Source organism: Rhipicephalus sanguineus, chromosome 8 (assembly GCF_013339695.2).
Source record: "Rhipicephalus sanguineus isolate Rsan-2018 chromosome 8, BIME_Rsan_1.4, whole genome shotgun sequence".
In the NCBI taxonomy this organism is placed as follows: Eukaryota; Metazoa; Arthropoda; class Arachnida; order Ixodida; family Ixodidae; genus Rhipicephalus; species Rhipicephalus sanguineus.
This window is the reverse complement of record NC_051183.1, coordinates 161,016,900-161,033,775: the sequence shown is the minus strand read 5'-3', so window position 1 is coordinate 161,033,775 and position 16,876 is coordinate 161,016,900. Positions and strand designations below refer to the sequence as shown.

General features: G+C 51.7%; 1 protein-coding gene across 1 annotated transcript; it reads right to left on the bottom strand.

The window, feature by feature from the left end:
• Window positions 1-260: 260 nt before the first annotated feature.
• LOC119403645 (uncharacterized) lies at window positions 261-16,163 on the bottom strand. Its single transcript, XM_037670563.1, has 5 exons — window positions 15,974-16,163; window positions 6,164-6,282; window positions 5,329-6,036; window positions 4,660-5,213; window positions 261-345 (listed from the first exon to the last, which is right to left on the bottom strand). The coding sequence occupies exons 1-5, from the start codon at window positions 16,161-16,163 to the stop codon at window positions 261-263; spliced, it is 1,656 nt and encodes a 551-aa protein (XP_037526491.1).
• Window positions 16,164-16,876: the final 713 nt, after the last annotated feature.

Below are 16,876 nucleotides of genomic sequence, written 5' to 3'. Positions count from 1 at the left end.
CACCATCGTGTCTGGTAATGGCACTCAGTTCACAAGCCACGAGTTCGCTACGTTCGTAAGAAGGAATAATATCGTGCACTTGCGGACAGCGCCATTCCATCTGCAATCGAACGGAGCCGCCGAGAGAGCGGTCCGAAGGTGACAGAAGATGACAGAAGGGACGCTGGAAGATAACCTATACGACTGTTGCCTATTTACAGGCCCACCCCCAAAAGCGAAGGAAAGTCGCCGTCGGAATTGCTGTTGGTCTAGCAGCTACGTTAGCGCCTGGACACAAGTTTGCCGGCCAGTTCCACAGGTTCCGCAGCAGGCATGGACGACTGGGCTGTCTCGCCAGGCAGCAGTCTATATGTGCGGAATTATGGCACCAGACCAAAGTGGACACCAGGGCACGTGCACTCGCGGTCCAGAGCCAGAATGGCAAAGGTGGAAACTCCGGCCGGAGTAGTGCAGCGGCTTCTCCGACTAGAGGAGCTCCCACCACCGTCACGAAGCTAAGCCTGGAAGGACGCCTTATGGAACCATCTCAAGAAAAAGGTCAGAAGGGCGAGCTGACACAACTAGTACTGCCACTTTGACAGGTGCGACCAGCGTGGCCCCGAAAGATATTTGTGCAGAAGACGAGGAAGCGAGCGCGGCCGAACAGCCACCGACGGTCCCCATTGACGACTCAGATCGATAGGCGCAGCGAGTTTCTGACGTCGAAGCGACGGCGGAAACGACTGACCACGCACAGCCCCCACTAAGGTGATTGACACGAATTCGGAAGCCTATACTACGGTTCGAAAATTAAGCGGGAATGAATGTTATGTTTTTGTTGTTCGTTGCTGCGGAGCAGTCAAGCTAGCTGTGTGCGCGCAGCTTCTTGCACCCTCTTTCCTTATATCTTGAGGGTAAAGAAGGGGAGGCGCAAAATAAAACAGGAACGTAAAGAGGAGACCGACAACACAGGTGCACCACTCGCAACTGGAAGTTTATTGAAGAAGCAACACATATAAAGCTTACAAGTTGGGCACGTGGTGCAGGTTCTCTCGCCTATAGAAATAGATTGACTTTCCACATCTCATTTGTGAGGGCACATGCGTCACGATGAAAAAGAAGGGGGGCAAGAAAAAAGGAAACAAAGAGAAAAAAGGAAAAAACGGGGCGTGTCGGGTTTGGTAAGAAGCAAAAGAAATCACAGCATATCCACGGTGTGAATGATGATGAGTGGGCGAAGCTGCGGAGGTTCATCGGTAAACCGTGAATCTTCCGTGAATTCTGCCCAGTACATCATCACCGACGTGAGATCGGGCGCGTTTATACTAAAGGTTCGATGAGAGTTATGACGACTTGCAGCTCACTTTAATTTTACATGTACGCTATGAATTTTCATTGCTTAATAACGCACAGGAGAAATCGCACACACGCACTACCATGGAGGTCAAAATCCAGTGCCTATATATACGGGGTGGTCAGTGAACGGTTGTGCAGCGCGAGCGGTCGGTTTTTTCAATCAAGACGCTGACGCGACGCTGCCTGCGTCGGCGCCGCTGTGCCGCGAGGCAAGATAGGGGGGGGGGGGCGTAGGAGAGGAGAAAGAGGGGTAAGCGTAGGAGAGGAGAGGGCGATACATATCACGTACTGTCGCAGCGCATTGTCTTTAGGGAGCCTTCATGTGTGCACGCCCCCTCCGTTTTTAAGACTGGTTATGGGAGAGGGGAAGTGGAGAGGGGTATGGGAGAGGGGAAGGGGAAGTGGAGAGGGGTAGAGGACCTGGGTATTGGTGAGGGGGAGTGGAGAGGAAGTGTGTGGAGAGGGTATGCGCATGCGCAGTAAGGGGGGTCACGCCGCACACCACCACCACCACCGGACAGATACTGCCGTTTACTGCCGGCTGCCGGGAGATACGCCGGACAACGGAGACGTGACAATGTTAGACTAAGAGGAGCTACGCCCCTAAAAGTTAGCGAAGCGTGTTAATCAAATAGGAGTACTCTTTCTCTATCAGGGCAATATACGGGTGGCTGACACATCAATCCCCACACCTCTTAATATGGAACACTTGGATTAGTTCACGAATGGTTTTATCACGTCCTAGATAGAACAGTTGCGTCAACGAAACAGGGTGAACAGCCGCACATGGTGCAGTGCTGCGCCAAGTGGGCACCTTCCTTTGGCGCCACCGCTCTTTCGTGCTCCTGTAAACGAATATTTAAGCATCGGCCAGTCTGGCCCACGTATACTCGGCTACACGATAGCGGTAACATGTACACGACGCAGGTTGCAGATTCGACAAAACGCGAGCTGTGTTTTACATGACGACTCTTATTTTCTAGGCACTTGGCTTTGGCTGCTATCTTTCCGTCTATTTTGCTACATACATTGTTAAGTTTACTTGAAGCCGAAAAAACCACCTGGACATCGAAACGAATGGCCACATTTTTTAACCCGTGCGACATTTTATATATGTAAGGAATAACAGCGGGTTTTAATGTGTGCACCTTTCCATTTACTTTTTCTGGTGGCCTCCAATAAGATTTCACTCTCTTTAATAACTTCTGGGCTACCTTGCGCATGACCGTCTGAGGAAAACCCGCACCATTTAACCTTTGCAGTTGATTGCTGAAGCTGGAGAGCAACTTGTCTGGGCACGATTTGGATAGCGCTGCGCGTAAACATGACACGGCAATCCCAATTTTCACAACCTTTGAATGTCCTGAATTAAGGTTTATAATTGGCTTCTTCGAGCGCGGAAAGTACGACCAGCACACATAGTTATCTTCAGCGAATAGCCTTAAATCTAAAAAAAAAAACTTTAGTTCTTTTTCTTTTAGTAGCTCTACTGTATATTTTTGCCCGCGGCCGTACTCCTTAAAGGGCCCCTCACCAGGTTTGACAATTTTGAGCTAACGAGCGCAATGCATACACTGGGTGTTCACGATCACGTCTGCCAAAATTTGCAACGCTACGCGCCGCGAAAATGGGTCAAATTTCAATGTGAACGCTGCTTGCCCTTCCTCTCGCGGGCGCGCGCTTTAGAGAATGAGGGGATGACGTACATGAGAAAATGGCCCTACGTTGATGGTAGCGCTGTGACGTCGCCAACAGTAGCACGTGACGCTGCGATAATTATTTGACACGACATGTGTAGTTTGTGTAATTTCTTGCTTGAATAGATTAATAAAACTTGAGAGAAATAATGAGACACAGAAAGGGAATGTGTGCGTCTTTTTCATTTTTTTTTCGTGAATCGCAGCGAGATGCGGAGCTAATGTGCCTCCCGTTCCCATGCGTTCGTGTCCCCGCGGTAAGCGCATCGAGCAGACGCCAGCCCTGGAAACGAAAGTAATGTTCTGGCGCGTTCGAGCACTCATTATGCTCGTTTACTCTACCGCGTCCAAGTAAACGTCAATGCGGCACTGGCTCATGATACCGCCACTCTCGTGCCCGTACAAATGTCTCAACTTTCATGTCCGTCCCGCGGAAACAGGCAGTACACCACAGAGAACTCAGAGAACGCCGACAAAACGCCCATGGCCGCTACATAAAAAAAAAAGGTAGCGACCGTGCAACGCCCGCGTGCTCGGGCTGGCTCGGGCACGTCATGCGCACGTGACCATGCATGCGCATGACGTGTTCATGCGTATGTGTCAAGTGAAGAGGGCAGGGAAGGGATTTGGCTTGCGAAGGCTATACGGGGCGAGTAGCAAGGGTTTGAAACTTGCCTCCTCGCATCATGGTTTCGCGCCGCTACAAATTATTGTTTTTCTCAGCTCGTAATGAACCGATTTGAAAAATTATTGCGGCATACTGCTCTTCATTCGGCCCACAACAATTTCCAACGTCTAACTAAAATTTGCTATGTGGCCGGGTGAGGGGCCCTTTAAACAGTCTCAAAACATCGGAAACATTGCGTTCCAAACAACCAGGCCTCACGACCACGAGGAAATCGTCTACATACCTATGTTTGATGCCACTGCTCCTAAAAAGCAAAGGGCCCGATTACAAAGATTAGATAGCAAAGGTCCCGATGTATGTGCTAATTACTTCAACATCACTAATCCAAGTTCCCTCGCCTCCTTGATTGTTGTTTGCACCTGCCGAGGAAGAATATTTTCACGGTTTGTGCCCCGCCGACGTCCAGGTGCTGTGCGGCTTCATAGAACCTTCCACGGAACACAGCAGGAGAATTTGGATGAAGTTGAGAGTATGACGGAAACCCGTCTGGCCTGGATGAAACATATTAGTTAAAGGGATCCGGACACCGACCAAATGATTTAAAAACGAATGTATTGACGTTTCGGCTCCCCCACGGGAACCATGTTCACAATAAAAGATCGGCACAGCAGTTCGCCTTTTTAAGCGCGGGGCATCACGTGACCAAGACACCTGGCGTACATCGGAGGAAGATTACCCTCGTTGCGATTAAGGGTGTGCGGCGTAGTTTGGATGAACAGGGACTCCAGATAAAGGCGTGTAGCACGATTTTTTTCCTTGGCAATCACACGGGCGTCTTTCCAGCTGATAGCATGTGGCGTAGTTGCGCAGTGTTCGGCCACGGCATTGGACGCAACATGTTTATTCGTGACGTCATTCTTGTGCTGTTGAAGTCTCGTCTCGAAGTTGCCGGTTTCCCCCACGTAGACGTAAGGGCAGTCCGCACAGGGGATGACGTACACAACACCCGGGTACCTTTCCTTTTCAAGAGGGTCCTTCACACGTACGAGTTCGTGCCGGAGCTTCCTGGACGGGACGTGCGCAGCCTGCACGTCATAAGACCGCAGAACTCGTGCAAGGGGCTCGCTTACTCCCGGAACGTACGGAATTGCGGCCCGTTTCTGTGTGGGTCCAGATTGGGCGGGCACTGCACGAGCCAACTGGCGCCCTACTGAGTCAATTAGGTACTCAGGGTAACCACACGCCATCGGCTCCTGCCGCACCAGTGCATTGTCACCCGCACGGTCTTCCCCTGTCGTGCATACCCTTTCCGCCCGACGAAGAAGAGAGCCGACAACGGACCTCTTTTGCGAAGCCGGGTGCACCGATCTGTAGTTGAGGTAGCGGCCAGTGTGAGTGGGCTTCCTAAACACCTTGAACGACAAGCCTGAGCCATCGCGTTTCACCAGGGCGTCCAAGAACGGTAGCTGGCCCTCAGACTCCGCTTCTACTGTGAACTGAATTGCTGGATGCATACTGTTGAGGTGAACCGTGAATAGGTCGAGGTTCTGCCGCTGCAAAACACTGAAGCAGTCGTCGACATACCTCAGAAAGCACTTCGGTTGCGGCGTAAACGAGGAAAAGTGCCCGAGCTTCGATAGCCTCCATTGTTAGGTTAGCAACTGTCACCGAAATCGACGCCCCCATCGCCGCACCGTGTAACTGCCGGTAATACTTCTTCTGAAAGGTGAAGTAGGTGTTCGACAGGCAAAACTTGAGTAGCCTGCCTAGGTCGTGCACTTCGAGGGGAGATCGCTCAGGCAATGTCGGGTCCTTGTCGAGGGCGGCAACGCACACATCCATGGCCATGTCTATGGGTACACTCGTGAAAAGTGACACAACGTCGAAGGAAACCAAGACTTCGTCCGGATCGACTATTGTGTCTTTGACCTTTTCGATGAAGTCATACGTGTTGCGTATATAGGAAGCACCTTTGCCTACCAGGGGCGAGATGACCCTATGAAGAAAACCTGACAGCCTGTAGAGCGGGGAGCGAGTGAAGTCCACTATAGGCCGCAGGGAGATATCGGTCTTGTGTACCTTCGGTAGGCCGTATATAGCTGGAGCTGATCCATTGTGGCAAAGCAATTTATAATACAGCTGCTTGTGTTGAGGCGTTACCATGCGGAAGATGTCGGACAGAAGTTTTTGCAAGTCCCTTTGTAGCTTAGGTGTAGGGTCTCTTGCAGCCGAGGCGTATGTTTGTTTATCACTCAGAAGCAAGTGCATTTTTTCGATGTACTTGCTTTTGTCGAGAAGGACCGTAGCGTTACCCTTGTCTTCAGGAAGTATCACAATGTCATGATTCTCACGTAGCCTCTTGACGGCATCACGCTCCTGCTGGGATAAGGGGGGCCACCGTGGGTTGAGTGCGCAGCTTCGACAAGACGTTTACAACGCGTGTGCGAGCCTCATCACGGCGAGACTGGTCGACCAAACGGACAGCACGCTCAGCAGCACATACCAACTTCTTCGTGTCTGTTGCGGGACCCATATTGAAGTTGAGACCGAGGTTCAGGACTGCCATCTCGGGGCCGTCGGGCTGGTACGAGGACAGGTTGTACACCACCTTCTTTTGGGAGCCTGGTAAACGCGGTGTGAGGCGTTGCTTCAATCTCTCCAGCTTTTTGGCGTGGCACTGCTCGTCTTTACGAGCGCGTAGGTTGGCTTGAAAGTTGGCGTGCATTTGTATGCGTGAAACGCGATGGTGAAACGCGATGGCTCAGGCTTGTCGTTCAAGGTGTTTAGGAAGCCCACTCACACTGGCCGCTAGCTCAACTACAGATCGGTGCACCCGGCTTCGCAAAAGAGGTCCGTTGTCGGCTCTCTTCTTCGTCGGGCGGAAAGGGTATGCACGACAGGGGAAGACCGTGCGGGTGACAATGCACTGGTGCGGCAGGAGCTGATGGCGTGTGGTTACCCTGAGTACCTAATTGACTCAGTAGGGCGCCAGTTGGCTCGTGCAGTGCCCGCCCAATCTGGACCCACACAGAAACGGGCCGCAATTCCGTACGTTCCGGGAGTAAGCGAGCCCCTTGCACGAGTTCTGCGGTCTTATGACGTGCAGGCTGCGCACGTCCCGTCCAGGAAGCTCTGGCACGAACTCGTACGTGTGAAGGACCCTCTTGAAAAGGAAAGGTACCCGGGTGTTGTGTACGTCATCCCCTGTGCGGACTGCCCTTACGTCTACGTGGGGGAAACCGGAACTTCGAGACGAGACTTCAACAGCACAAGAATGACGTCACGAATAAACATGTTGCGTCCAATGCCGTGGCCGAACACTGCGCAACTACACCACACGCTATCAGCTGGAAAGACGCCCGTGTGATTGCCAAGGAAAAAAATCGTGCTACACGCCTTTATCTGGAGTCCCTGTTCATCCAAACTACGCCGCACACACTTAATCGCAACGAGGGTAATCTTCCTCCGATGTACGCCAGGTGTCTTGGTCACGTGATGCGCCGCGCTTAAAAAGGCGAACTGCTGTGCCGATCTTTTATTCTGAACATGGTTCCCGTGGGGGCGCCGAAACGTCAATACATTCGTTTTTAAATCATTTGGTCGGTGTCCGGATCCCTTTAACTAGTAAGCAGGAGAATTTGCGAAATCCTGCGCGACGAAAGCTGGAGACAAGAGCGCCACTTCACGGACTGGTTGCGTGTGACCTGCGCCTGAGTGAAGAAATTTAGTTTTCACAGAATGGTTTATCTCGACTGGTGCAAGGCCTCAAGGCAACTAACCGATGTGTTGTGGAACAACGTACGCCCTACAAAGGCCACCAGGGTGTCGGAACAAAATGGTTTTCGTTTCGGTTTTAGTTTCGTTCCGACGCAAAAAGTTCCGTTCCGTTTCTATTCTGGAACGAAAAAAAATGTTCCGTAACGGTTCGTAAAGGTTTCTTTTTGTATGCAAAAATTTGAAGTTAAGGTAATCATAAAAAACAAGGGATTTGCGATGCAGTTACTTGCCCTCCTCCAAGAAAGTGGGACAAGGTTAAGACACGTTCTTCAGAAGAGCGGAAGTTACTCTGATTCTAAAACTGCAACTCGTAATTTCACCACTCTAAAAATCCACTCTCCAGCAGCTAGAATCCTTGAGTTATCTCCTCCGCCTGATCGCCTCATCACCCTCCTCTGGGTCCCTGCGCACACCCAGGCAATACGGCCGCTCACACCCAAGCGCCAGCACTCGTCAACCGGGCACAAAGCGACGTGCCTTCGCTTCGCGGTGCCAGGCATCGACTCCTCAGCTAGCACACATAACACTCTTTTACCAAAATTCCCGCCTAATGTATCTCTCACCACATAAATCTCTCTCTAGAGGTGACCAGGTTTTGTGGCGCAGACTTCAAACGGCCACAGTCACGACTCATTTCCTCCTCTCCCTTATTACGCATGGCGAAACTTCTGCTACCTCTTAGCATATTCTTTGCACTCTCACTGTCGCTTCATTCCCCAATCCCCCGTGAGTGTATCGGTTTAGGTGTCCTCACTTGAGAGACAGTTGTCGTGCATTCCACTCCCCCCCCCCCCCCGTTGCAACTTGTGTCCTAGCACTAGAGCCGACTTCAATCATGTCTTTGTGAATTTCACAAACAAACCCAAGCCCCCGTGGCAAGGGTCAGAACACCAGGAGCGATTGGAGGCTGCACTGCGCAGCTCGCAACCGGAGTTACAGCTCCGGACAGTGGGCTGGGCCAGAGGGGTCGCCGAAGCACAGAAGTGTCCGGCCACCTAGAACGGCCGTAGGGCCCATCGTCGTCCCGTTTCCACTGCCTCCCACAACCCCCCCCCCCCTCACATGATTCGTTCTTGAATCAATAAAGTTGTTTACCTACCTACCTACCAACTAGGACGAACCAGTATTAATTTCAAAGTCATAGTAATTATTTTCTCAAAAAGCAAATACGAGTTTCTTAGTGGGCTCAATGTTTTGTGCCAAGAGAGTGGTCACGATTTCAGAAGCAGCACGTCGTTGAGTGTACTCTGATGTGCGATACTGCTGTTCTGATAATAAGATCGCCAGGCCTGCGCGGAACACGCAGCATAGTCACAGTGAAAGCTGGAAGAGCGGACTTTGTAGAGCCCGTTGTAGAGACTCTTGGGGCAACTAATGCAAGTACACATGCAATGTACCTACTACACTATAAATCGTCGTAATTTTTCTGAAGTAGCGAAGTTTGCACTACGTCATTTTTTAACACGAAAGTGTTTTATGCCTGGGTCCACCAATACTTTTAGGACGTATTTCCGTCACGGATGTGCGTAAGCAAAATGAACGCCATCAGATGGCAAAGAAAAAACTATAAGACAAAGTTCCGTTGACGGGAATCGAACCCATGACCTCTCGGTCCGCGGCAAAGGCTGGTGGGTGTTTAGCCCACTGAGCTACCTCCAAACACGTTGCGGAGGCTACATGAACGCGCCTTTTATATTCACACTTTCATCTCACAGTGCTCTTGATTTGATGGATGGATGCTATGAGCGTCCCCTTTATGACGGGGCGGTGACATCTGTGCCACCAGGCTCGAAAAAAAATAATAAACGCACCATTGCTACGACCGTCCCATTCAACGCGTTTCTGATAACATTTTAATTTCGTCAACGCTTTAACAGACCGTGAGGTGGCAACTTTAAACCAAGCCTCGCTCATAGCATCCATCCATATCGAACAATAGCTATCCGATACTCGCCTGGCTGTCGCACCGCGTTCCCCGCTCGCCCTGTGAGAAGTAACGGCCAGGCTAGAGGGAAAACGCGACGCGCGTAGCGTGTCTCTTCGCATTTCACGACGTTTTGAAGGAGTGCATTTCGAGCATTAGTGTTTATTATGTGCTTGTTGATGCCATCTTTGGGCGGGAATCACCATATGCGGTGTCCACGTATATGTTAAGAACTTCAGCTACCGAAAAGGTCAAGTCATGATCACGGCCGTTAGTCGTTGGTACGATGTGCCACTTGGCGTCAACGTGAGTGAGATGCGTCCACATCAAGCGTTGCTATATCTGCCAAACAACAGTAGACATTGTAGAAGCTCTCATATACCAATGCACTATAAGCAATAAACTACTTCTGTGAAGACACGTTTCACTTGGTACCCGCTACACATCTGTAAGGCATTATGTGCACTATGTGCTGTGGCTGATTATGATAAAGAATTATGGTTGAGCTCTTTGCAGTGGGTGGAAAGCAGCGTTGCGGAATGGGCGCCTCCATTCTATTCCAATGTCATTCCGGGAAATTAGAACTTACTGCAATACCATTCCTTTCAATTCCTCGGAATGAAAATCTTAGTCCATTCCCATTGCGGGAATGGCCGGGCAGTTCACTTCCATTCCTGTAATTCCTCAACGTAGGAAAGGCACTTTCATAGTTTTATCGAGTTAAGAATGAACGCCCCATAAAGCTGATGTCATCAGATAGATTAAGAACTGCAAAAGTACGCAACACGCATTACCATGGCCGAGGGATAGTAGCTTGGTGACATATCTCGTGTAGCACAACCACCCTACTAATTCCCATAGGGGCAGTCCTCCCCCTACCTATAGTATTTGCATGGTCAACATGTTTGACCGAATGGTGATGTTTTATTATTGTTTAAGCTTAAATGTGTTAATACAAAAATGACGACATAGCGCATTTTTATGCTGAGAAATGTTGTATTCAAGAGGACTAAGCAGTTTTGCCACGCGCCTGGAGCGGTCGTGAATATAAAGAAAAGTAAGATTTGGTTAATGGGGAACAAAACCCTCTAGATCTGCTGGTATTAGTTGGAACACAGCAACGCTCGGGTACAGTTGTGCCTTTGCATCGAATACGGAACACTGGGCCGCACTCCACGTCAGCACTCACGCTTGTCAAGCGCGCCTCGCAAGCGTGGATGGGGTGGGGACAAATTTCTGTCTTCGCATGTGCGCAGGTATGCAATGTCTTCCTTGTCGCAAAGGTTATTTACGTGTGTCAGGTACTAAAGTGCTCGTGAGATAAAGATCAGGCTGTGCTTCGAGTATTCGGCACTTTCGCGTGGGGGTATCAATGGAAACCAATGCGCAGGCGTAATTCGTTCCTCCCTTGACTATCTACTGGAATAATGCATTTGTTTGTGCATTAACTTATGCCTCGGTTTGTAGTAGGCGCCTTGGTTATAAGTGTACCGTGCTTGTAATCAGCCAAACCATTTTAAAAATACTGCTTTATTTGTTAAATTCGAGGCTCTCAATTACTAATGTTTGAAGTTTCAAAAACAGCACGTTGTCGAAAACGTTCTCTATTTTCGGAAAAAGACGTAATTCCATACCCATTTCATTACGTGCAAAAGGCTCTTAATGCCATCCCCATTTCATTGCTCCAAGCGTTTTCCGCTTTCCATTCCGGGGTTGCGAAAATATGGAATGATTCCGGAGTCATTCCAATTCAAGAGTGGCAACTACGCAACACTGGTGGCAAGCATTAGACCACACACTCTTTGCGCTATTAGCATTGTGTGATGAGTGGTTGTTGTTTTGCTCTTCTGCCACGCTATATTACATATTGTCACATGGTCTTGACGTCGACGAAGGCAGCAGTCAGCGTGTCCGAGATGAAACTCTTTATTTGGCCGAACTTGTGGCCGGGAAACCGAAAGTCAAACTACAGCAATACGCTGATACACAGTGTACACTGATAGCGGCAAACAGCGCGTCGGCCGTCGAAAAACTGATCATGGCTGGGACGCGCCGTCTTTTATACATCATGCATCGAACTTTCCAGCCTTATCAAGGGTGGTCGCGCAAGCTCTAGAATAATCTTAATTATTCACGTCATGTGCGCAATCCTAGCAAAATTATCTGCTACAATCGTGAAGCTTCCCGACCACTGCGGTGCGATCAGTGTCAAGGGTTTCTAACCGTCCTCGCGGCTCAAACCCGAATACACCAAAATAAAACAAGAAGCGAGCGTTGGAATGCTCCCCCCCTCTGAAAAAGCATCGTACGGATGCGTAAAACAGAACATGGCAGTAAAAAAGAAGTATCCATGTAACTCGAAAGGACAGCACTGCAGCAAGCAAAAACGGAGTCCTCAGGTTCCTCAACGCGCCTAAAATGGCTTGAGGCGCACGACGTGAACGGCTTCAGGTCGTGCGCTGCGCCGCTGAGAGTTCGTGATGGCGTCCGGAACAACTTCGTAGTCCAGTGCACCCAGACGTCGTAGCACCTTGTATGGCCCGAAGTATCACCGAAGAAACTTTTCACGGAGTCCACGTCGGCGTATCGGTGTCCACACTCACACATGGTCACCGGGCTGGTATTCCATATGGCGTCTCCGAAGGTTACAGTGACGGCTGTCGATCCTCTACTGGTTCTTGATACGCAGGCGTGCGAGCTGTCGACCTTCTTCAACGCGTTGCAAATAAGTGGCGATGTCGACATTGTCTTCGTCGGTGGTAGCTGGCAGCATTACGCCGAGCGTCGTTGCCGGGCTCCTTCCGTAGAGCAACTTGTACGGCGATAGCTGCGTCGTTTCTTGTACTGCCGTGTTGTATGCGAAGGTCACGTACGGAACGGCGGCATCCCACGTCTTGAGCACGACATCCACGTACATGGCCAGCATGTTGGCGATGGTCTTGTTTAGGCGCTCGGTGAGGCCATTGGTCTGAGGGTGGTAGGCGGTGGTCCGGTGGTGGCTTGTCTGGCTGTATCTCAAGATCGCCTTAGTTAGCTCCGCTGTAAAGGCTGTACCTCTTTCGGTGATGAGGACCTCTGGGGCGCCCTGACGCAGGACACTGTCTTCAACGAAGAACTTCGCTACTTCGATGGCACTGCCTCTAGGTAAGGCCCTTGTTTCGGCTTAGCGGGTGAGGCAGTCGGTACGACGATCCATTTGTTTCCGCAAGTCGACGTAGGGAACGGCCCTAGTAGGTCCATACCGATTTGCTGGAACGGTCGGCGAGGTGGCTCGATCGGATGAAGAAAGCCTGCTGGTCTTGTCGGCGGTGTCTTGCGTCGCTGGCAGTCTCGGCATGTCCTTACGTAGCGAGTGATGTCGGAAACGAGGCGCAGCCAGTAGTACTTTTCCTCTATCCTTGCGAGCGTGCGGGAAACACCGAGGTGTCCAGCCGTCGGGTCATCGTGGAGGGCCTGGTGGACTTCTGGTCTCAATGCTGAACGCACCAGGAGAAGGTAGTTGGTTCGAAGGGGCGACAAGTTCTTCAGGAGAAAGCCGTTTCGCAAGAAAAACGACGCCAGTCCTCGCTTGAATGCATTCGGAACAACTGCGGTCCTGCCCTCGAGGTAATCCACAAGGCCCCTGACTTCTGGCTGTCGTTCGACGAAGTCCTCGACACTTATGGTTCCCAAGAAACAGTCATCTTCCTGGTTGTCCTGCGGCGGCGGGTCGACGGGGGCGCGAAACAAGCAGACAGCGTCGGAGTGTTTTCTTCCAGACTTGTAAACGACGGTAATGTCCAATTCTTGAAGTCGCAGGCTCCACCGTGCAAGGCGACTTGAAAGGTCCTTCAAGTTAGCTAGCCAACACAAGGCGTGGTGGTCGCTCACAACTTTGAAGGGCCGGCCGCACAGGTAGGGGCGAAACTTCGATGTAGCCCAGATGATGGCCAGGCACTCCTTTTCTGTTGTGGAATAGTTGCTTTCAGTCTTTGATAGAGACCGGCTAGCATAACTGATCACCCTTTCCAGCCCTTCTGTCTTCTGCACAAGGACCGCGCCGAGTCCTACGCTACTTGCGTCGGTGTGGATTTCAGTATCAGCGTATTCGTCGAAATGTGCTAGTATCGGACGCATCTGAAGGCGTCGTTTCAGTTTTTGAAATGCTTCGATCTGCGCCGTTTCCCACTTCAAAGGAATGTCGGTCTTTGTGAGGTGTGGTAGCGGCTCGGCTATTCACGAAAATTCCTTGACGAAGCGTCTATAGTAGGCGCACATGCCGAGAAATCGGCGTACGGCCTTCTTGTTGGTGGGCGGCGGGAAGGCAATGATGGGAGCTGTTTTCTGCAGGTCTGAGTGAACACCATCCCTGCTGATCATGTGACCCAAAACCAAGAGCTGCTTGTACGCGAAGCGCCACTTTTGAGGCTTCAAGGTGAGTCCGGAGGTTTTGATTGCTTCAAGTACAGCTTCAAGGCGGCGGAGCTGTTCGTCCATGCTTAATGGAAACACGACGACGTCGTCCAGGTATACGAGGCACGTCTGCCACTTCAAGCCGGCCAGTACTGTATCCATAACGCGTAGAAAAGTCGCAGGTGCCGACCAAAGACCAAATGGCACGACCTTGAACTCGAACAGGCCGTCTGGTGTTATAAAGGCAGTCTTTTCTCGGTCTCTGTCGTCGACTTCTCTTTGCCAGTAGCCGGTCTTGAGATCCACCGACAAAAAGCACTTTGCGTTGTGGAGTCGATCTAAGGTGTCGTCTATTTGTGGGAGAGGGTACACTTCCTTCTTCGTGACCTTGTTCAGGCGACGATAATCGACGCAGAAACGTAGGGTTCGATCCTTCCTCCTCACTAACACCACATGTGACGCCCATGGACTCTTAGACGGCTTAATGATGTCGTCGCGTTGCATGTCGTCGACATGTTTCTTAACGGCCTCGCGTTCTCGCGTCGAAACTCAGTACGGGCTCTGACGGATTGGTCGGGCACTTTCTTCTGTTATGATGCGATATGTCGCGACTGGGGTCTATCGAATTCTTGACGACGACAAGAAGCAGTCTTTGAATTGCTTGTGTTTCGGAAGGCTCGGGTTGACGTCGAAATCTGGTTCGGGACTTCGATTCGTTGAAGCAGGTTCGGCAGCATCGAAGAGGGCGAAAGCATTGCTGGCGGCCACACATTCGTCGATGTAGGCGACCTTCGTACCAATGTTGAGGTGCCTATATTCGTGGCTGAAGTTTGTCAGCGCTACCTTTGCTTTGCCATCACGCAGCTCGGCTATGCCTCTTGCGACGAAAATCTGACTGTTCAGAAGCAGGTGCTGATCGCCCTCGATGACGCCTTCAAGATCTGCTGGTTCTTCGGTGCCGACGGAAATGATGACCCTGGATAGGGGCAGAATGGTGACGTGCTCTTCTATCACATCAACGCGGGGTTCCCTGGCGTCGTGTGGGCGGCAGCGCCTTTTCTGTGTTTAGTGTTATTGACTCAGACCTCAGATCGATGACGGCGCCGTGGTGACTTAGGAAGTCCATTCCAAGTATCACATTGCTGGAGTAATAATGTAAGATGACAAAGCTCGCAGGATAAATCCGGTTATTGATGGTGACGTTTGCGGTGCAGACTCCCGCTGGGGTTTTCAGATGGCCTCCAGCGGTCCGGATTTCGGGGCCCTTTCAAGCAGGCCTTCAATTTTGTGGCGAACGGCCCACTGACGACGGAATAGTCGAATCCAGTGTCGACGAGGTGATGGCGTTGTGGCCATCGAATGTGGACCTCGAGGTCGCTAGTCCGCCGCTTCGCGTTGCGGTTAAATCGCGGCGTCGAATGACAGCTATGTCGGCTTGCTCCTCTGCTTCCACGTTGCGTCGTCAGGTCTTCTTCGGGCCGTGAAGTTTCGACGTCAGCGCGCTGTTCGGCTTGCGACGTGTTCTTCAGATTTCATCGCGTCGTCGTCGGCGGCGGCGGAGGATCTTCAGGGTTTCGTCGTACAGCAACCGCACCTCCATATGTTGCTGCCCTTAATTTTCCGGATACGGGCTAGGCGACCAGCCCCGAGTTGGGCCAGTGTACTGGCGGCACTGCGGTGAGACATAGCGGTCTGGTGACGGCGAACGGGAAGGTTGTCGGGGTGTACACTGCGCTCCTGCGAGGTTGTCGGCGATGTCGCGCGGTCGTTCACCCCGCTGTGGACGCGGCGCGTCAATGGCAATTCCACGCAGTCCCATCTGTCGGTACTGGCAGCTGCGGTAGGTGTGGCCAGCTTCTCCACAATGGTAGCAGAGTGGGCGGTGGTCGGGGGCGCGCCAAACGTCGCTCTTCCTCGGCGTGTATCGCTGGCCAGCTGGCGGGTGGTATGACTTCGGTGGTGGCGGCGGTGGTGCCTGGCGGAGGAACTGCTTCGGCGGCGCGGCGTCTTGACGTGAACGAGAAGCGGGGGCGTAGCGTCGGGCTGCAGCAGCGTAGCTCATTGCTTGCAGCTGAGGCTGCGCTCAATCGGGGATTCCGAGAGATATCTGGATTTCCTCTCGGACGATGTCTGTGATTGAGGTAGCTTGAGGCGGGCACGACAGGAGCATTTGACAAATGTCTTCGTGCACTACGGCCGTTATGGTCTAGCGCAGATCGCCTGAGTCGATGGCTTGCACCACTGCGCTGTCTTGGATCAAGTGGCGGTTGTACTGGCGGGTCCACATTTCTAGCTTCTTCTCGATGGTCGTGGCTTCTGTGATGAATTCCTGGACGGCATTGAGGAATCCACCGAACAGCTGTTCCTTTACTCCTCGCATGAGGAAACGAACGTTATTATTTTCAGGCATGTTGGGTCAGCGTGGCGGAACAGCCGGATCATTTCTTCCGCGAAGGTGGGCACGTTTTCGTTCGGGAGTTGAACCCGTGCCTCCAGCAAGGCTGTGGCCCTTTCCTCTCGGACGAAGCTCGTGAACATCTCCAAAAGAGCAATGCGAAAGAGATCCCAGGTTCGAAGTGTGGACTCCCGGTTCTCGAGCCATGTCCTTGCTGCTTCTTCCAGGTAAAAGTACATGTGGCACAGCTTGTCGTCGGCGTTCCAGTGGTTAAATGTTGCGACCCTTTCGCACGTCAGCAGTTGGGTTTCTGGGTCTTCACATGGCGAACCACGGAATGTCGGCGGCTCCCTGGGCGGCTGCATATCTATTGCAGCAGGGTTCCCTGCGGCCGTCATCGTGCGTGTTGTCTTTGTCGTCGTGGCTTTTGTCTTGTCCGGTATGGGTCCGTATTGGAGGAGGGGGGATAGTCCTTTCAGTCTGCGGCTCGCTCGACTGTCGCTGATGGTCTCGGTGTCTTCTTCGCGACGTGGGCTTGGCTCACGGCTGAAAGGGGGCGTTCGGTACATGGACCGGGGAGCACCTCCACCAGACGTCACGTGGTGTTGACGTCGACGAAGGGAGCAGTTAGCGTGTCCGAGATGAAACTCTTTATTTGACCGAACTTGTGGCCGGGATACTGAAAGTCAAACTACAGCAATACACTGATACACAGCGTACACCGATAG